The sequence below is a fragment of the Syngnathus typhle genome, linkage group LG20 (genome assembly GCF_033458585.1).
Source record: "Syngnathus typhle isolate RoL2023-S1 ecotype Sweden linkage group LG20, RoL_Styp_1.0, whole genome shotgun sequence".
NCBI classification, from domain to species: domain Eukaryota; kingdom Metazoa; phylum Chordata; class Actinopteri; order Syngnathiformes; family Syngnathidae; genus Syngnathus; species Syngnathus typhle.
The window spans coordinates 199671-218504 of record NC_083757.1 but is presented as its reverse complement, the minus strand read 5'-3'; the positions used below and the strand labels follow the sequence as shown (position 1 = coordinate 218504).

General features: G+C 47.3%; 4 protein-coding genes across 7 annotated transcripts; 2 read left to right on the top strand and 2 right to left on the bottom strand.

The window, feature by feature from the left end:
* Nucleotides 1-284: 284 nt before the first annotated feature.
* On the bottom strand, nucleotides 285-5396 carry LOC133144816 (asparagine synthetase [glutamine-hydrolyzing]-like). 2 transcript variants are annotated; one of them, XM_061267769.1, is made up of 13 exons: nucleotides 5054-5396; nucleotides 3622-3877; nucleotides 3324-3561; nucleotides 3076-3255; nucleotides 2898-2999; nucleotides 2699-2826; nucleotides 2471-2597; nucleotides 1808-1914; nucleotides 1551-1651; nucleotides 1400-1481; nucleotides 1165-1320; nucleotides 877-912; nucleotides 285-595 (listed from the first exon to the last, which is right to left on the bottom strand). In XM_061267769.1, the coding sequence occupies exons 2-13, from the start codon at nucleotides 3868-3870 to the stop codon at nucleotides 365-367; spliced, it is 1737 nt and encodes a 578-aa protein (XP_061123753.1). In that variant the 5' UTR covers nucleotides 3871-3877; nucleotides 5054-5396; the 3' UTR covers nucleotides 285-364. The 2 variants fall into 2 exon arrangements, with proteins under 2 accessions (XP_061123753.1, XP_061123754.1); XM_061267770.1 differs by lacking the exon at nucleotides 877-912 and having other exon boundaries at nucleotides 5054-5393.
* An 808-nt stretch (nucleotides 5397-6204) lies between these two features.
* Nucleotides 6205-8653, top strand: oxsm (3-oxoacyl-ACP synthase, mitochondrial). The gene is made up of 2 exons (XM_061267771.1): nucleotides 6205-7824; nucleotides 8205-8653. The coding sequence occupies exons 1-2, from the start codon at nucleotides 6845-6847 to the stop codon at nucleotides 8605-8607; spliced, it is 1383 nt and encodes a 460-aa protein (XP_061123755.1). The 5' UTR covers nucleotides 6205-6844; the 3' UTR covers nucleotides 8608-8653.
* On the bottom strand, nucleotides 8654-10283 carry eepd1 (endonuclease/exonuclease/phosphatase family domain containing 1). 3 transcript variants are annotated; one of them, XR_009710777.1, is made up of 3 exons: nucleotides 9733-10283; nucleotides 9540-9662; nucleotides 8654-9393 (listed from the first exon to the last, which is right to left on the bottom strand). XR_009710777.1 is itself a non-coding variant. In XM_061267773.1 (2 exons), exon 2 carries the CDS (start codon nucleotides 9374-9376, stop codon nucleotides 8891-8893), a length of 486 nt encoding a protein of 161 aa, XP_061123757.1. In that variant the 5' UTR covers nucleotides 9377-9393; nucleotides 9733-10221; the 3' UTR covers nucleotides 8654-8890. The 3 variants fall into 3 exon arrangements, 2 of the variants coding, with proteins under 2 accessions (XP_061123757.1, XP_061123756.1); XM_061267773.1 differs by lacking the exon at nucleotides 9540-9662 and having other exon boundaries at nucleotides 9733-10221; XM_061267772.1 differs by having other exon boundaries at nucleotides 9540-10213.
* On the top strand, nucleotides 10238-18827 carry trappc11 (trafficking protein particle complex subunit 11). Its single transcript, XM_061267762.1, has 29 exons — nucleotides 10238-10843; nucleotides 11043-11212; nucleotides 11500-11570; nucleotides 11644-11758; nucleotides 12353-12452; nucleotides 12603-12676; nucleotides 12746-12842; nucleotides 12992-13125; nucleotides 13289-13430; nucleotides 13549-13633; nucleotides 13856-13935; nucleotides 13992-14070; nucleotides 14214-14268; nucleotides 14330-14475; nucleotides 14573-14634; nucleotides 14744-14876; nucleotides 15183-15313; nucleotides 15501-15626; nucleotides 15748-15929; nucleotides 16018-16166; nucleotides 16247-16368; nucleotides 16508-16627; nucleotides 16716-16781; nucleotides 16872-17025; nucleotides 17120-17231; nucleotides 17397-17488; nucleotides 17678-17811; nucleotides 18198-18362; nucleotides 18739-18827. The coding sequence occupies exons 1-29, from the start codon at nucleotides 10640-10642 to the stop codon at nucleotides 18781-18783; spliced, it is 3345 nt and encodes a 1114-aa protein (XP_061123746.1). The 5' UTR covers nucleotides 10238-10639; the 3' UTR covers nucleotides 18784-18827.
* Nucleotides 18828-18834: the final 7 nt, after the last annotated feature.

Genomic DNA, 18834 nt, shown 5'->3' with positions numbered 1-18834 from the left:
AATGGAAAAATGGGAATCCAGCTTTTTGCCACATGACATTTCGTAGACATTCTTCCCGCCATCAAAAATGGACTTGTTATTTCTCTTATCTTACTTGCACCTTACCTGCTTAAGGAACGGCGAGGCTCGGGAGCACAAGTGATGCGCACAAAAGACACATTAAGAGAGCGGGGCAATTGTCCTCGGGTGTGTCTCTGGATCCCGGTTTCCAGCTGTTCCTAACAACGGGTGAGGCCATCGGTAGTTGCTATTCAAACATCACGCAATCCTGTTTGAGCATTTTATTTGATTACCCCCACACACACACACACACACACCAATATGGCTCCGATCTACTTGCTCTGACTCTTTTCGGCAGCAAGAATTAGCCCATTCGGATGCCACTCTCGGTCATGGACTTTTGTGTGTAGATGGGCAATTTGTGGATGGATGGGTGGTTGGCATCAATCCAACGTGGCATCCAGAAGTGAGGGAGCAAGTCAGCATGGCCAGGATAAGAGGTTTCAAACAGCCGTCTGTAGTAGTAGGCCTCTTTGGTGGAGGGAGCGTTGTGAGGGAAGAGCTTGGGAGCGTTGGCCATCTCGCCGTCACTCACCTGTCAGGACAAGAATGATTCACGTAACGTGTAGCTCTTGGATGGACAATTTGGGGTTTGGCACCACTGATATCGCTGGCACATTTCCAAAAGTGCGTACAACTGACGTAGCAGCTAAGTTCATGCTCACAGAAACTATAAAGGTGATCAAGCAAACACCAACGTCTCTTCCGTCACAATCTGCCAACACTGAAATGTCACCAGGTGGATTACAGAAACTGCATACTACTTTCAAGTATACATTTTGTCCTTTTTTTTGGGGGGGGGGGGGCATCTCTTACACAGGTATATTGCACGCTTGATACTTCCAGTGATCCCTTGTTTTCCGCGGGAGATGCGTTCCAGATCCACCCGCAAAAGACAAAATGGTAATATTTAGAAAGGAAAAAAATATAGATATTTTTTTACAAATGTTAACACCACCGTATTGAAATCTCCCAACACTTGAGAACTTGTTTTCAAGTGATAGTAATGTGTTTTTAATCAAGATGTGGCTTTGGTAAAAGATTGAACACAATTCCTAGTACTCTGCTAATAGAGAAATCATGTGCACATAACTTTGCACCTACCACACACTCGAGGTGCTCCTCAAGAAAGCTATACCAGGGTTTCTTAACGGACATCACACCATCACTGAAGGCTTCTTTCCTCCTCCACAGAATCTCATCGGGGATCAATTTCACACCTCTGAAGGAGTCCCGCAAAAGGTACTTCTCCATTCCGTGCTGCAGACAAGGTATCGCATAGCTGAGCCAGTCAATAGTTGTAACTTTTTTTCTTTTTTTTTCTTTTAACTAGACCAACCCTGGGCTTTCTCATTTCCTCAGGCAGGGATAGGTAATACGCCGTCAGTCTGTGGTCCAGGAAAGGCACTCGGAGCTCCAAACTGAAAGCACGCAAATGAACGGAAGGCAGAAAGACACGGGCAAGCACCCGCGAGCGGGCAAAAGGTTACCCGTGCGCGGATGTGGTGCGATCCGCTCGCAGATTGTCAAACAGGTAGAGTTCTTTCAGCAGGCGGACGCTCTCTTCCGCTCCTGCTTTGGCGCTGGGAGCCTACACAAGAAGTACTATATTCAATTGGCTTCAAGATTAGCGATATCAGTGTCTTCAAAGCTCCAATATATTTCTGATGTTTTTCCATCACAGTATATGGTCAAACTAATCTTATACGTTTAAAACACCACTGCGTTTAAAAGCAAGAGCACTTGCCTTGTGGAAGTACATGTAGCCTTGCGTGAGCTCATCGGAGCCTTCTCCAGAGAAGATCACCACACTATCGGTCTTCTCACCAATGTATTTAGACACCAAGTACATTCCTACAGGAGGGACGACGGCGAGTGACGTCACGGACAGTCAAAAAGTATTTGTGAGTTTGGACCTGTCCAAATCAGATCTGACAGCGGCTCCCGTCCCGAATGTGGTTACCATCAATTCTTATCACCCTAAATTCTAAAAAGCACATACTAGCCTTCCGTTGCACCCCCCCCCCCCCACCCCCACATCTTTGCAACTCGCTACTTCCACCAGCACTCCGAAATAGTGACTCGTTGTGCCTCTTTAAAAGCAGGCTCAAACCACACCTATGCTATGTCTTTTCAATGGTGTGAAGTGAACGATTATTCGTTATTACTGCGAACTTACTGGCTTGATCACGTTTTATCTACTGCTGCTCGAAAATAAATCTTTGTCACATGTGCGGCGGACCATCAAGGCCCTTTGAAGTCCATTAGCTGCATTGTCACAAACTGAATGTAAAAAGAAAACTCATGTCGGCTACATGGACAGAAGTTAAGCAAGAAAGATGGGGGGAAACCTGCTCTGCCCATCCAAAGACGGATTGACACATTAGCGCTTGCGCGTGTTTTCGCTCACCAACAGAGGCTCGAACAGTGGCGATGTCATAGGTCTCAAGGCTTACAATCACTTGCGCTACAACCTGAATGCCTTCTTCGGCAGTGAAGTTCACCTCGTGGTGTTCGCTGCCGATGTAAGCTGCGACCTTGGGGGGGGAGGAAAAAAAAAAATCAAATCACACTTTGGACTCAGTGTCCAAATAAAGAGACATTCTTGCAATTGCCATTTCGCTGTGCGCCGGCTGACCTTACGGGCGGCCAAGATGTCCGGGCTGTCTGCCGAGCCGATTGAAAAGGTTTGAATGGGATACTCGAGTCCCACTTGTTTTGCCAGCTTCACCAAGGTAGCGGCAACCAAACTGGAATCCAGACCCCCTGAAGCACAGGAAATGAACTCCATTCTTTGCTGAGATCCCACGAATAGAACAAGACGTTTGAGCCATTACCCGAGAGAAGACAACCAATCCTCCTGGTGCCCATGAGCCGTTTCCGTACGGCGTTCTCAAACAACCTTCTGATGTTGTCCTTGACCGTGTTGTCGTCAAAACCTAAGACATGGCGGCGATGACTTTTTGCAAGGTGACGCTGAAGGCCGGTGGTGGCGGCGGCGGGGGCGGCGGCTACCTGCTGCCAGTTTCCCCTCGGTGTCATAGATGGCGTGAGCTGGCTCCTTGGTGCATTCGTGGAACTGCTCCAGCTCAATCGATGTCACCTTTCCGTTGAGGCTCAAACGAAAGACTTCAAAATGACCCGGCAGAAAGGGGACGACCTTGGCCTCCGTGGCGCGGAGCGCATCCGTAAGGCCTGCGGCGAGAAAACCCAACAGGTTTGCACGCATGACTAACTAACTACCAGCGCGCTCGGGCCGTTACCTTTGGCCTCGGAGCTGACTCCGAGCGTTCCGTCGTCGGTCAGAAGTCGAAACAAGGGGCGCACGCCGTACGTGTCCCTTCCCAGGCACACTTTGCTCTGGCTCGTGTCCAACAGAACGAAAGCAAAGGTGCCGTCCAGGAGAGACACGGCCTTCCGAATGCCGAAGCGCTCGTACAAGTGCAGCAGAACCTCGCCGTCCACTTGTGTCTGGCAGTCAAACTCAAATTGCTTCTTCAGCTGAAAGAAGAGATTGTAGAATGTATTCATACTCCTAGCAAACATCTGCTACGGTCTTACTGTGAGGTGGTTGTAAATCTCGCCATTGTAACACAGCCACAAAAAGGGCAGTTTGTTGACGTGCAAAGGTTGCATGCCGTGCAGCTGATCCAAAATGGCCAGCCGATGGAAGCCAAAGCAGCAGTTGGCGTGTCCGTTGATCTTCTCAAAGCGGCAGGCGTCTGGGCCTCGGTGCGCTATTTTCATGGCGTCGCTGCACTGACTTGACAGGCACGCGTCGCTGCCGAACATCGCCCAGATACCGCACATCTTGGATCTCTGCAAAGAACAAAAGGTTTGTGCCGTTTTTTCAGTCAGAGAAGGAAAAGTTAGAAACTACATGCTATCTTTATCATTTGTCAGCGGGTGTTTTTCTTTTAAAGAATGGGTGTTGGTCTCTGTATGCCCTGCGATCGGCTGCCAAGCGCTTCGACCGCCGGCCCGATGACTTCCGCCGCGATGGGCTCCAGCGCGCCCGCGACCCCCGTGGGGACAAGCCATCCAGAAAATGGAGATGTATAGTCTATCTACTATATACAGTAAGTGGCTGCCAGTGGCCTCACTTCTCACTACTGCAGGTAAGTGGCGGAGGCATTGTTAGCGTAATACTATATGAGCCTGTGGTCGACATAAGTGCTTAGCTGTCTTATCACATTTGCAGTTGCTTCGGGATGTATGAAGCCAAACAAAGAAGCTAAGCTGGCGTTAAAGACCAGAAACGGGTCCACCCAGGATTCGTGTCTAGCCCTCCCTCATGAGAAATTCAAAGTCAAAGTCAGCTTTATTGTCAATCCCTTCATATGTCAAGACACATAAAGAAACCAAAATTCCGTTTCCTCCATCCCACGGTGACGAGACACAGTACACGACAAACATACAATTAGACGACACAAAATAAAAACAAGAAGGCACAAACAATAAATAATAAATAAATAAATAAAATGAGTGATGAATAAATAATAAACAAATAACCCAATAAATAAGAGGATCAAAACTGAGCCAGTGTGCGTACAGCAGACAGTCAGCATAGCGCTAAGTACAGGACGCTACGCAGAAAGGGGGGGGGGGGGGCGAGTTCAGGATCCTAACAGCCTGGAGTATGAAGCTGTTGGAGTCTGGTGGTGCGGGAGCGCAGGCTCCTGTACCTCTTCCCAGAGGGCAGAAGCTCAAACAAATTCGAGAGAGGGAGAACGTGCTTTCTGGGATTGCATGAAGCAAAATTGTGAATTAAAGACATTGCGATGCTAAATTTAGGAGGAATAGTCGATTGCTTGTGTCATAAGACTATACAAGCATGTGAGAATAAGTCTCGCATTAAAGGTAGCGTGAGGAAAACAATCAATCTGTTTTGGGGGTCGACTTGCACATACATTTAACGACCTAAACGAAAACACATCATAAGCGTGTCTAGTCTATCAACAGTCAAAAGATACTACATCTGAACTTTGCTTACAGTTGAAGATTCTCAGGAGGAGTAGAACTTGTGTGTGCTGGGTTGATCGTACTTCTGTGATCATGCCAGTTTTTGCCTACTTTTAAAATAAGTGGGTGTTGCAGAAAGCGTTGCGAGCAAATTTGCCTTTATGTCTACGTTGGACCTGAGGCTTAACATGAAATACTACCCAACCCGAGCTGAGATGTTCAACTTCTTTTTTAACATTGACAAACAGATCAGCTCACATATTTTCAGAGCCAAGTGAAGTGTGTGTAAATTGGAGCATGTTTCTTGTCCAAAACGAGAAACTTTCTCATTCTATCTGCTCGTTCTAACGAGGAAACGGTCTTGTCAGAACAAGTAAGTTCAAATGACAAGAAAATCTGGTGTTCTCTAATAATAACCATCTTTTCCTGTAAGCGCTAGCTTATTTAAGTGTGAAGGGTGGGCCATTTTCAACTTGCTTTCAGTGACACAATGGCAGCAGAAGAGGACTTAATTGTTTCCTCAACACAAGGACCATACCAGACGGTGTCATCGAGCAACCAAATGAAGATAAGGGGAGGATCATTGGTAACTTCCATCCGTTCCATTGAGATCCAAGTCGTTTCAACAAGTATAACTGCAGTGCACTGGACGTTGCTGGTGAAAGTAAATGACGTGCACATTTTCTCAATTAAGGCATAAACATTTGGCATGATTTTCTCTTTTCAAGAATTATGAGGGCAATTATGATTGGCCATAGAGGGTTTTGATCAAAAATACCCATCACGCACTTTTCCAATTGATGTGTTAATGAATGTTGTTACTAACTGGAGTTAAAAAAAAAACGGCCAATAACTGCTGAAATCGTCGATTTGACACCACATTCAGGAAGACTTCATATTTTTTTTTAATGAGCCATATAGTTGGTTAGTCCACGCGTGGATATTATTTTTTGGATTAACCAATCTAATGTGTTAAAAAGAGCTTTTTCTTTTCTTTAAAAATGACATTACAATGGTTGAACAACATGCTGTTTTTTAGGTCTCGTGAAAAATTATGATTTTTGGAGGCATAAGGTTTCTGCCAAGTATACGACATGACAAAGCTGTGTCCAAATTCGCAGGCTATGCCCTCAGAAGACCGGTTTCCGGCCGGGTTTCAGGTTGCATGACGTCATTTCCGGAGTGACTCGCTGGCAATTGTTTTTTTTTTTTTTTCCTGTCTGCACTTTTTCATAGCTTGGACTCACGGCCCGTCTCCTTAGAAACCGGGCCACCAGATTATAGGGGTTGGTTGTGGAAGGCTACGTGAATTTGCACACCGACATTGCGGCCTTGTCCGGCCGGAAATGTCGCCATGTTGTGCGTTCAAGGACGCAAGCTTCGGAGTGGCTTCAGAGGACGCAGCCTGCGAATTTGGACACAGCGAGGGAGCGTGTGCATTTGCACACAGCTAGCTAATTTGTGAATTTGGACACAGCTGAGGACACCGGCGGTGCGGTGCGGTGCGGTGCGGTGCGGTCTAGTCTGGTCGCGTCGAAATCGACGTCACGTCGCCGCTATATTGCGCTGCCCAGCCAGCCATTCGGCCCCCGCTACCTGGCCAAATTCGCCACGGCTGGACCAAGCCTTCGAACTGGCGTTAGGGGGACGCAGCCTGTGAATTTGGACACAGCCAGCCAGCCAGCCAGCAAGCCAGCAAGCAGATGTGGTTGTCCCGACATCGGCATTTTGATGTGCTGAGTTGCAAAACTCAGCTTTCAGCACTACTTTCTTACTTTGTCAGCTAGTGTGGATTTACGAAATACAGGTAGACGCCAGTATAATGTTTTTGTCCCGAACGTATTGGGCTAAACAAAGACCGAGTGGAATGATCCTATTTGAAAGAGATCCCTCCACTTGCCCGAGCAAACAGTCTTTCAGGTGGTACAGCCCTGGAAGACGGAGAAGGGTTGTTATTACTGGCATTGGTATAGTGTGTCCTCTGGGCACAGGGACGGCGTTACCCTGGAACAACATTATTAAGGGCCAGAGTGGAATTGTGGCTCTTTGCTCGGAGGAATACCGAACAATTCCCTGCAAAGTAGCAGCGTTGGTACCCAGAGGAAATGCAGAAGGTCAGTTTAATGAGCAAATGTTTGCATCTCGTGGAGAGCTCCGTAGCATGTCACCAGCCACTGTGATGGCACTCGGAGCTGCTCAGCTTGCCCTGGACGACTCAGGATGGTACCCCAAAACCACAGAGGACCAACTCACCACTGGTGTCAATGTTGGCATGGGCATGGTGTCGCTGGATGAAATAGTGTCCACCTCTGCTGCTTTCCACCAAAAGGGCTACAAGAAAATGAGTCCTTTCTTTGTGCCTCGTATTCTTGTGAACATGGCTGCTGGCCATATCAGTATCAAGCACAATCTTAAGGGGCCGAACCACGCTGTGTCCACAGCATGCACCACCGGCGCGCACGCCATTGGGGATGCCGCAAGGTTCATTGCCCACGGCGATGCAGTTGCTATGGTTACGGGTGGGACGGAATCCTGTGTGGGACCTCTGTCAATAGCTGGCTTTGCAAGAGCACGTGCCCTTGCCACCAAGTGGAATGAGTGCCCTAAACTGGCTTCACGACCCTTTCACCCAGAGAGAGATGGCTTTGTGATGGGTGAGGGATCAGCTGTGCTCCTGCTGGAAGAACTGGAGCACGCAATGAAACGTGGAGCCACAATGTATGCAGAGGTGCTAGGATACGGACTCTCGGGAGATGCCAGCCACATTACCACACCTGCTGCAGATGGCGATGGGGCATTTAGGTAAGCGGACGTTGATGTTTTTTTAATCATTACTATTTTCCCGATAGTGGCGGCCAGCGACTAGGAGGCTGTTGGCTCGGGGTGGTCCCCGTAGGGCAGGCGTCGCAAACTCCAGTCCTGTTGGGGGGGGGTGGGGGGGGGGAATCAGTTCATCCTCACGTTCTGCAGGAGCCTGATCATTGAATCAGGTGTGTTGAACGAGGGAAACTTGGAAAGCATGTCGGAATGCGGCCCCCACCCCGAGGACTGGAATTTGAGACCCCTGCCGTAGGGCTTCTCATACATCGTCATTTAATAATATAGTCATTCAAGGTTTGACTTTTGTCGTGTTTTTAATTCAGAAAAAAAGGCCCGATTGTAACTGCAGGATAACTTCACAGATGCATGTCGGCTGCCATCAAAGATGCTGGCATCTCACCAGAAGACGTGTCTTACGTGAACGCCCACGCCACCTCCACACTTTTGGGTGACGCAGCGGAAAATGCTGCCATCAAGAGGCTCTTTCATCAAAGTGCAGGAGCGCTGGCCGTGTCCTCCATCAAAGGAGCCACCGGACATCTGCTTGGGGCTGCGGGAGCCTTGGAGACAGCAATCACCGCTCTGGCTTGCTACCATGGCGTCTTGCCCCCGACCCTCAATCTAGACCGCACCCAACCTGAATTTAACCTCAATTACGTTCCATGCGTGGCGCAGCCATGGCAGACTTTGGGCAGAAGAGTGGCCCTTTCAAACTCGTTTGGCTTTGGAGGAACCAATGCCACGCTGTGTATTGCCAACATCTAAACCTGTCCTGACATTTTGAGCGTCAATAAAGGTGCAGAAATACAAATACTGGTCACCCATTTACTATTTTATTTAGGAGGGAATGGGGGTGTGAAACATAGAGCGGAATAGTAGAGAATAAGCATATCCGAGAAAGAGGACAGTGTAGCCTGTGAAGCTAAGGGGGCCCGCGTTGCCGGAATACAAACTCTGCTCCAGGCGAGGGAGGACCGACAGGGGTCTGATCGACTCATTCCACCTCGGGTACTCCTCGTGAGCGAAGGGCGGCTGTGTCCACCCACGTTCATGCCAGAAGACGACGGTTACAGGTCTTGGCACAGTGAGGACAAGGAGTTGACGAACTTTGACTGGAGACACATATTTCCACTTTGATCACCTCCAGCTTGGCTCCCCCTATTCCATCGACAAGTGCCAGATCTTCCACTTTCTGATATCCACCAATGCAGTTGCGGTAGGCGACGATATTCCGAGCGACAGTGCGGTTAACGCCTGGAAGAGTCATGAGTTCCTCCTCAGTGGCCGTGTTGATGTCGACACGGTCTTGGTTCATCAGCATGCTTCCAAAGTTATGCGCGGTGCTGAATTTGGGCTTGCCATTGCTGAAATCAGTGCGGTCTTTGGGGGGGATGGAGCGGTGGCAACCCAGACTCCCACCCTGGTTCATCAGAATGCTTCCAAAGTTACACGCCGTGCTCAATTTGTGCTTACCGTTGCTGAAATCAGTGGGGTCTTTGGGGATGGAGCGGTGGCAACCCAGACTCCCACCCATGACACGAGGTCAGCAGACTAGGCAGAGAGCCACGGGACAGAACAAACAAAGAAAGAAAAACAGCACAAAATAAGTCACTTACCTAAATACATGGTTGACAGCTATGCACGTTGTAGCTTCTACGTGTATTGGTTTGTTCTTTACAACTGCTGATTATACTTACAAATATTGCAACTACAGAGCAGCCAGAAGCTAATCCCTAACTATGCTTCATAAGAGTGGATGGACCTTTGCAAACGTGTCCTTTTAGAAAGCAACTGTGGAGCTCCACACTAAACTTTGTCCCCTGAAAAAGTTGGATTAGACAGGCCAGAGGTTAGCCTCTCCAAATACTGATGTGACAACGCCGGTGCTACCTTTGGACCTAGCATGTTGAGTTTGGAGGGATATTGTTGTGTCACGTCGAAGAAAGGATATGGGTATCGAAGCTGCAAAGCCAATAATAAATGTTTCTATCCAACGCAGGTTACACGCTCAACGGGAGTCGGAAGTACTGCACAGCTACTTAGCTCATGCTACCCCCCACGTTTTTATGTAGTACTGCGACACTATTCATTTATTCGCGAACAAAAAAAAAAAAGATCTTAAAAACAAAACAACAAAAAGCAATCTTCTCGCTTCTCCTGTCACTCCCATCATAAACGAAGGCGCACCACTGCGCAGGCAAAATTGACGTATTTTGACTTAGTGTATATGCCGTAGTTAGCGATTCAAGATGTCGAACTTTCGCGCATGCGCACTTTAGATCACGCTGGGGTCACAGATCGTGGCTTGACGGCGGTCACATATCACGCCTAACTCCGAACCAATTGGGGGCGGTAATGCTACAAACCGTTGTTTTCCAACCACGTAAAGAAAAGAAAAGAAGAAGAAGGGAGCTCGACAAAAAAATAACAAACCAAAAAAACTAGCACACCCACCCAACCCAGGTCCCTCTTGACTCGTACAGCGAGCGTATCAGTCCTACTAGACTACGTTTTGATCGATCAAATGTTTCGGTTCTATAACTGAGATTGCTCTACCCGGTCGACGGTTGTCCCATGTAACCAATTGCTGACCGTGAGTCACTCGAGTGGTTTGTCCGTCGAGTTTATGGGTGCATCCTGGAAGACAATGTCATTGGGGTTGTAAACTGGTATTTTCTCTGCCGCCGCCGCCCGTATACTAATTGCGACGCCGAATTCGCCGAGTCATCCCAAGGAAACGTATTTTGCCATTACCATCTCCTGACTAGGTGCTTGACGCCGTTGTTGAAAGTTGAGAATGGCAGGTCTGCAATGGGAGCTTCCCACAGAACTATGCTGCCGACCGATGGCTTTTGTAGCGCTCACTGGTTTGGACGTGGTGTATAATGCAGTGCACCGTGCCATTTGGGATGTGTTCAGCACCAACCGACGAGCAGATAGAGTACCAATCTCGTTCAAAATCCTTCCTGGAGACCACGAGTATCCCAAATGTCGAACTAAGGTTTGTCGCCCAAGTCATTTCACAAGCTTATTATTGTTATTATTATTATTATCGACTCCGAAGCAAATACTGCCATGGAGTCTTCTCGTAAAAAAAGAGTTGTGACGTCGTCAATATGATGTTGTTCTCCGGCCCGCCTGCCCGCCTGCCCGCCCGCCTGCCTGCCTGCGCACTCGCCCGCCCGCCTGTCTGGCTACAGCGTACATCATACGAGTGGTACATTCCCAAAGGAATACTGAAAACGTCCTGGATGAACAAGCACCTGAACGCAGTACCGGCACTGGTTGTTGTCTTCTATGAATTGGATTGGGATGACTCGCAGTGGAAGGAGAAGCAATCTGAATGTGCTACAAAGGTTGAGATTGTAAGGTACAATCTTATTTTGTTGTTCCCTTTGAGAGTTTTGCTCGCCTTCAAATAGCCTGGCAAACACAATCCAAAAGAACAATCATGACTGTACTGTTTATTTGGATCAGTGTCATTGGTATTTACCAAATATGTGCCAAAGGAGCTTGTCTCCCTCCGGTAGTTGGAGCCACTCTAGTATTGCATTAACAAGCCAAAGCGAATTTCCAGCATTTTGTTTTAGGAAATCGGAGGAGTCCTCGAGGGCCTTGGAAAAGATTTTGCGATTCAGCTCAGCTCTTGTATTTTAGATCCAGTCTCCAAAGCAGGAATACAAAAGTGGCTGTTGTTCTAATTCAAAAGAAAACGCCTCTGCCTCCAGGTATTGACTTCATCTGTGTATTGCGTTTAAACCCATGTTTTGTGTTTGAGTTACTTTGATTTTTTTTGTATAGGAGAAGACTTGGTGGCATCTGAAAGAGCTGCAGCTATTTGTCATGCCTGTGATCTTTCCGGAAAGAGTCTTTTTGTTCTGCCGCATACTGACCACCTGGTTGGTTACATTATAAGGTGAGAATAATAGAAATATTGAACTAAAGCGGACACATGACAGCCAAAACCAAAATAGACCTCCTGCCGTGCAAGGATGGAAAATCTTAGGCCGTGCAAGGACGGAAAATCTTAGGCCGTTCATTCTCGCGAGCTCTCGTTGTGCGCCTTAAAGTTAACTTAAAGTCCCAATGATGGTCACGCGCACACATCTGGGTGTGGTGAAATTTGTCCTCTGCATTGAAGCCATCCCCGTGTGATTTGGATCCATCCCCTGGGGGAGAGGGGAGCAGTGCGCAGCAGCGGTGCCACCGCGCTGGGGAATCATTTGCTGATCTAACCCCCCAATTCCAACCCTTAATGCTGTGCCAAGCAGGGAGGCAATGGGTCCCACTTTTATAGTATGTATAGTATGACCCGGCCGCCGTTTGAACCCACAACCTTCCGGTCTCAGGGCGGACACTCTACCGCTAGGCCACTGAGCTGGCTTGTCCCATCCTTAGTCCCCCCCCCAAAAACGGAGAAAAGAAATGACGAGACTGGCCACATTGCAGGTTGAAAAGTGGCAATTTGCATTCAATTTTGTTTTGAAATGATTTCTGTCTGAATGTGTAGGTTGGAGAATGCCTTTTATGAACACGCTCAGACGTACTATTACAATGAAATCCGCCGAGTTAAATCGCATAAGGAGTTTCTAAACAAGACGACACATCAGGTATGGGAAAAAAGTCAATGATGGGAAGTTAGTGGCTGTAACAATGTTTGGAATGAGGTCATGTTTTGAATGAAAGCTGTCCTTTCAACAGGGATTTCAACGCTGACTTCTTGTTTCAGTTTTTGAACTTTTTTCACTTCCCGTCTCTAGTTGCTCTTTGTACGACACCAGTTCAAAATCGCTTTCTTCAGTGAGCTGAAGCAAGACACCCAGAACGCCTTAAAGTAAGCGAGTCTTTTGTAAAAGAGTGTCGGCATGTGACGACGACCTTTGACTTTGCTCTTTGCTCGCAGGCACTACAGAAGTGCCTACAGTCTTGTCCACGAGCTCAGAGCGCACGAGTCAAATATGTTGGAGATCAAAACTTTGGCTGGATTCCTTAATTACAAGGTGAGTGAGTGGGTGAGTGGGTGAGTATCAGTATTATGTTCCGTGATTTCTCCAACAAAATGGGTCAAAGTTGGCAGCTACGGTTTCCTGCCTGCTGTGTTTGAATGTCCTGCTGTGGAGCAAACATCCAATTGTTGTTTCCTTTGTAGGTGTGCCGCCTGTGTTTCCAGCACAACACTCCACTTGATGCAATTGCCCAGTTCAGAAAGCACATCGACCTTTGTAAGAAGAAGATTGGTAGTGCTGAACTGGCTTTTGAACATGCTGCATGGATGGCCAAACAGTGAGTCTCGCGCACGCACGCACGCACGCACGCACGCACACAAGGATCAGGGGTAGAAAACACATTGAAGAGTTTTTGAAAAGTACATAGCGTCTATGGTCCCGATTGATGAATCAGCCAATCATAGTGACTGCTTTGTTGGAAAACGTGCGTGTCCTTTCAGGTTCCAGTGTTTTGGAGAGCTGTTTGATGACGCAATCAAAATGGGTCTGCCCCCTATCCAGACACAGAACCCTGGCTTCTACTACCAGCAAGCTGCCTATTACAGCCAGGAAAGAAAAAGACTTGCGCTTCAACTCCGTCAGGTGAATATTCCACTCTGACCCCAAGCCATTTCACTGGCTTCTGGCGGTGCGGCCCGCAACACCGTAAGAGGGCTTGAAAATGGAGCCATGGGGAATAAGGTGATTTGATTGGTCGTAGGTGGGGCCCGTGCATTCTTCCTCCGACCCTTTGAGTGGAGGACTGGACTACTATGGCCAGAGACCATGGAGACAAGGACACCAAAGTAAGCCGGTCGTACAGTCACTTCCAAAAGTATTGGAACAGCATGCTCAATTTGTTGACCTCGCTCGCTCGCTCGCACGCTCGCTCGCATACATTGGGAATGCCTCCCCTGGTGAGGCGCATATTAAAATACTCGAGTTGAGTTGCAACTTTGCTGGTAGGTAGAACATCTCTCACCTGAATTTGAAGGCATGCTTTTCTAATTCAGCGTTTGCACGTTCAGGTATCGATCCTCCTGACTTGGACAAAGAAAAGAAGGGAATTGTGGCATTACAGCTTCAAGAAAGGGATATCCCTCATTCAGTAAGTACACGTCAAGGTGACGTGAACTGTGTTTGACATGGCTGCTGTCTTTGCAGGAGCTGATTATAACGCTTCTCAGCAATGCGGTTGCCCAGTTTAAGAAGTACAAATGCCCACGAATGAAAAGTAATCTCAGTAAGTACCATTTGCAACACTTGCGCTGTGGCGTTATGAACAAGTCACGATTGCGACTGAATACAGGAATCCAAAAAGTCCTGATTATACTGCCTGCCACCGCTTTTGCTGTACTGCATCTGTTTTGGGTGTGTTTCTCTTAGTGGTGCAAATGGGAGAGGAGTACTACCATGCTCAAGATTACGCCAAAGCGCTCAAGTATGTCGGCGGGAATGGGATTTGAATGATGACCGTGAGCGTAACGTGCTTGTCTTTCTAGACTTTTGGACTACGTCATGTGTGACTATCGCACAGAGCGTTGGTGTGGAATCCAGACGGCCATATTAAGCACAGCACTTCATTGTGCCTACCTGATGGCCAGTGTTAAAGATTACATCGTATTCTCCATGGAGTTATTGGGCAGAGGTAAGTGCACCCTATAGGAAACAAGTGTGCTGAGTTCATTTCATTCCATCGACTTATGCGTCTCTTCTCTGGAAATGTTTGTTGCCTTCCGTTTCAGCGTCAACACTGAAGAAGGAGCAACAATTGAGGATTGAGCACAATTTCATACAAGTTCTGAAGGTGTGTGTGTGTGTGTGTGTGTGTCTCACAGACACGCACCATATTCAACAATTGAGTTTGGGCCATTTTCTTCCTCTTGTGCACAAGCTGAGCATCTTCTTTCCATTAGAACAAGACACCTGATGCTGAGCCTCAATGTGATCACGATTCAGCTCAGGCAGCACAGTCACTGTGGAATGAATGCACGGCCTCTGCAGGCTCCAATGAATTCATCATTGATGTGCAGGACTACATACCTTTCAGTAAGTGTCTAGATTCTCAAATGAGGAAAACAATCAAATCAAATCACGACTCTACTGCTGTTGATTTTTCACATTAAAAGTGCCACGCGACAATCAATTCTTCTGTTGCTTTGCAAATGCGGTGCTGTACGCAGCCATCCCCGCTTTATCGCTGACAATTGGTTCCAAGATAGGTGAAAATCCCGATCTTTACCGTCTCCGCACGAGACTTTAGTGGATGTACGCTTTGTTTGCACATTTGTAAAATGGCTGTTTTATTCTCTCCGATTTTGCTCTCAACTCGGCGTCTCCTCTCTTTCGCCCTAGTTCAATGTAAAGCCAAATTCCGCTCTCCCAGTTTCCACGTGGACGAAGTGGTCCGACTGCAGGTGTTTGTGCGGGCCGACTGTCCTCATCCCGTGTCCTTCACCAAACTGGCCGTCACCCTTAACAATCAGGTACGGGAAAGAAAATCTCTGCAACCGCTCTCACCGGCCGGCCGTTCCGCCAGAAATATGATCACAAACAGTTCACCGTCATTCAAACTACCCAGTTGACTTGATATTCCCATACTGTACAGAGTGTACTGGAGTTTCTTCTGATTGCAAGATGTCCTGGATTCAAAGTTCTCCTTTGTGTTTGTAGGAATACAATCAGCGGTGTGTTCTGGAGAGCTCCAGTCAAGAGTGCAAAAGTCTTGTGCCTGGGAAAACCAAATGCTATAATTTCAGCTTTGTGGCAAAAACCAAGGATGTTGGCAAAAAAGTGGAGGTGAGAAAAAAGCCATGTGTGCTGTTAGCAGTCTCGATACATCAGAATGGCCATCTGGAAATGATGAATGTTGGGGTTTTTTTTTTTTCTCTTCTTCTTTTCTTCCCCCATCCTCTATCAGATGACGGGTATGGAGGTGATGCTCGGCAGCGCCACCGGTCGCTCTGTGTTTCTGAGATGGAGAGGGGCGGGAGGAGACGCAGCCACAAGCCACGACTTCTTGCCGCCGTCTAACAAATCATTTTGGCCTTACCAGGAGGAAGACTTGGATTGGGATTGCATAAGCATCCTACAAAGTACCATGTGAGAGTGACATCATCAATCTGGTTCAAGTCCACATCAAATTCATCAATTGTGATATTTCCAAGACTGTATGTCACGTGCTCTCCAGGATACTGTCTCGGGTTCCAAAGATCCATGTGGACCTGAGTCATCAGCCTCCTGCTCTCACCAATGAAATGTACTGCATTTCCTGCACTGTGCAGTCACTGGAGGAGGGCGTTGCCAAGGATGTGAAACTAACTGCAGGACTCAAACCCGGTAAACAAATAACAACATTGCATTGTCAGCTCATCCTACTCAACTGAGTAACGTGAACTTTGACAATGTGTTGTGGTTAGGCCAAGATGCCAATTTGACTCAGACTACACGTGTGACGCTTGATAACTCCAAGGCTTGTGATGATAACACACCTTCTCTGCTCCCTGACATACTTCTGGGGGATCTGAAAGCAGGCAAAAAGGTTCACACTTGACTTTTGGAAGTTAACTCTCACCCCTGCACCGCTTTCCCAGATACACGACAATGTCTCGTGATGCAACGAATAGACGTAGTTTGACAGTCATACAGATTGGAAGTTTCTCTCTGACTTTTGTTTCTAGCTGGACAGATGTGTATATGTGTCATCTTTGACAACTGGACCCAGGCTGTTGCTGTTCCACGTAGCTTACAGTATTGATGTCATTGTGGATGGACAACAGATAGAGTGCAAATGTCAGAAGGTAACAGAGCCGTTCATATATATTTTTTTCTAGAGCTAATAACTGCGCCACTGTTGTCCCTTCATCTTACATGCTTTACACGTTGCAGGATGTAAGCATCACCATCGAGACGTTTGTCCCATTTGAAGTATCGGCCAACTTTCTCTCCACCAAGGTATGTCGCTTTATTTAGATACAGTGGTTTCTGGAAAATGAATTCAGTTCTAATCACCAAGTCTTGTGTAAACCATTTTGTTCTCTGCAGTTTGAGCCCCTGGAGCAGGTCACAACGGACCTTCCCTTTCTGATGTTAACAGAGATCCGCTCGTCGTCCCCCTGGCCTCTGCTCTTGGCTTCCGCATCCCTGCAGACTATTGGAGTAACAAGCGCACGACACCATAAGTTCCAGTTACAGGATGGTCTGGTCATTCTTTTCTATGACCTACTAGCGTTTTGGTGTATCAGTTGCTTCCAATGAAATGGCATGCTTTTACTTTGTGCTATCGCGTTCAGTGATTCTGCGGAAAGATGAGTGCGCAAGCGAATGTTTCTGTCTTCGGAGTCCACCGCCGGCCGACAATAACAACACCGTGGCTACTGGACAGTACGTCATATCATGGAGAAGGTACGTCGATGCACCACCACACCACACCACACCACACCACACCACACCACCCTGTTGAATCCATAGAGCAACTGAGAAATGCTTTTGCTGTAGTGTGATCAAATGAAAACATTCAAAGGCACACTTGGACTGACGCTCTTAATTCTTGATTGCAATTCTCTTCAGGCATTCCTCCAGCCCAGCGAGCCCTCTCATCAGCACCACGGTCACTCTGCCACATGCCTTTCTGGAGCCGCTCCCATTTTACATCCATGCTGGTTTGTATACTTGGAAGACTGAGCCAAACTGGCCGACAGCCATTCATTATTCTGTCATAGCAAATCATGTATACATAGAGTTGGGCCGATTTTAAGGGACTGTGGGTTTAAGGAGGTCAATGATTCACAATCAACTCGATGGCTCAATGAATGAGTCACTCTTTTCAGCCTGTCTTCATATCGCCGTAGATATCCCTCCCTTTGGAAGAGTTCGAGAGTCCCTCCCAGTTTGCTTCCATATCGAGAACAGAACAGCTGTGGTACAAGACGTGCAGATAGCTATTGAACCATCAGAATCCTTCATGTTTTCTGGATTGAAACAGGTATGATGTGGGGGGGGGGGGGGTCTTGCCTTGGCTCTCACGCGAAAGCTGGGCAAATTGGCCTCCCTGGCAAGTGAAAATGAATGAAGGCATGGTTTGGGCCTGGATGGCTCGATGGATGGACGGACGGACGGACGGACGGATTGTTTACAAACTGCATCTTTCATTTACTTGGGTCGACCTGGCTAAAATTGGCACGGTGATAAATACAAAAAGAAAACCTCAAGAAAGGGCCAAAAATAATGACTGAAATGGCCGCTTCCAGGGTCTTACGGCTCACACGAAATGTAAATCGGTGTTCCGGTGCTGGAATTGAGCTGTCTGTCCCCAAATCTGTCTCTTTCACTCTTGATCTTCTCTCATTTTTTCTTCTCTGTTGTGTGCAGGTGCATCTCCGTATACTTCCTGGGTCAAAACAGCAAATGCTATATAACTATTATCCACTGCTTGCGGGTTACCAAATGTTACCACAACTCCGAATCAGTGTGGCCCGCTGTACCACCAATGCATGCAACCTCAGACGTTTCCTCCCCCATCGCATCTTTGTGAAGGTAGTAGCAAATACAAATGTTGATTTCGGGAATAGCCATAACATCATAGCCTGTCATATTTAGACGTGTGCTTTTTTCTATACATGGACAGCGGTAGCATGAGGAAATCCGATTTACTTTGGCATCAAAATACTCAAATCACCACTTATTATTATTTGATTTAATTTGAAGACATAGAAAAAGGAAACTTGTGACCAAATAATTTCCCCGCCATCTGTCCGTTGCCATTGTAATATTGTAACAAAGTGAACATGGTTTATGCTGGTATGGCTAATGCACAATACTGAATAAGAGAGGGCACAGATTTAATTGTTCTTTGAAGATGACGATCTACATCATATTTTTAATATGAGCACTCTTTTGTCTTTAATTGCAGCCACGGAGCAAAGAGGTGGACAATGACTCCATTGCTGCAGCTTGAGATTTGACTTTAATTAACATCTAAGAATAAATCATTGAGTTGGATGTCCTT

What these genes read in the sequence shown, in the direction of transcription:
- LOC133144816 (XM_061267769.1), bottom strand. Translation starts at nt 3,870, where the DNA reads ATGTGCGGTATCTGGGCGATGTTCGGCAGCGACGCGTGCCTGTCAAGT. An exon ending in ACATCTTGGCCGCCCGTAAG is followed by an intron (nt 2,598 to 2,698) that starts GTCAGCCGGCGC and finishes TCCCCCCCCAAG; the next exon opens with GTCGCAGCTTACATCGGCAG. An exon ending in GCTACATGTACTTCCACAAG is followed by an intron (nt 1,652 to 1,807) that starts GCAAGTGCTCTT and finishes CTTCTTGTGTAG; the next exon opens with GCTCCCAGCGCCAAAGCAGG.
- oxsm (XM_061267771.1), top strand. Translation starts at nt 6,845, where the DNA reads ATGTTTTTGTCCCGAACGTATTGGGCTAAACAAAGACCGAGTGGAATG. An exon ending in GATGGCGATGGGGCATTTAG is followed by an intron (nt 7,825 to 8,204) that starts GTAAGCGGACGT and finishes ATAACTTCACAG; the next exon opens with ATGCATGTCGGCTGCCATCA.
- eepd1 (XM_061267773.1), bottom strand. Translation starts at nt 9,376, where the DNA reads ATGGGTGGGAGTCTGGGTTGCCACCGCTCCATCCCCAAAGACCCCACT.
- trappc11 (XM_061267762.1), top strand. Translation starts at nt 10,640, where the DNA reads ATGGCAGGTCTGCAATGGGAGCTTCCCACAGAACTATGCTGCCGACCG. An exon ending in ATGGAGACAAGGACACCAAA is followed by an intron (nt 13,634 to 13,855) that starts GTAAGCCGGTCG and finishes TTGCACGTTCAG; the next exon opens with GTATCGATCCTCCTGACTTG. An exon ending in CCCATCGCATCTTTGTGAAG is followed by an intron (nt 18,363 to 18,738) that starts GTAGTAGCAAAT and finishes CTTTAATTGCAG; the next exon opens with CCACGGAGCAAAGAGGTGGA.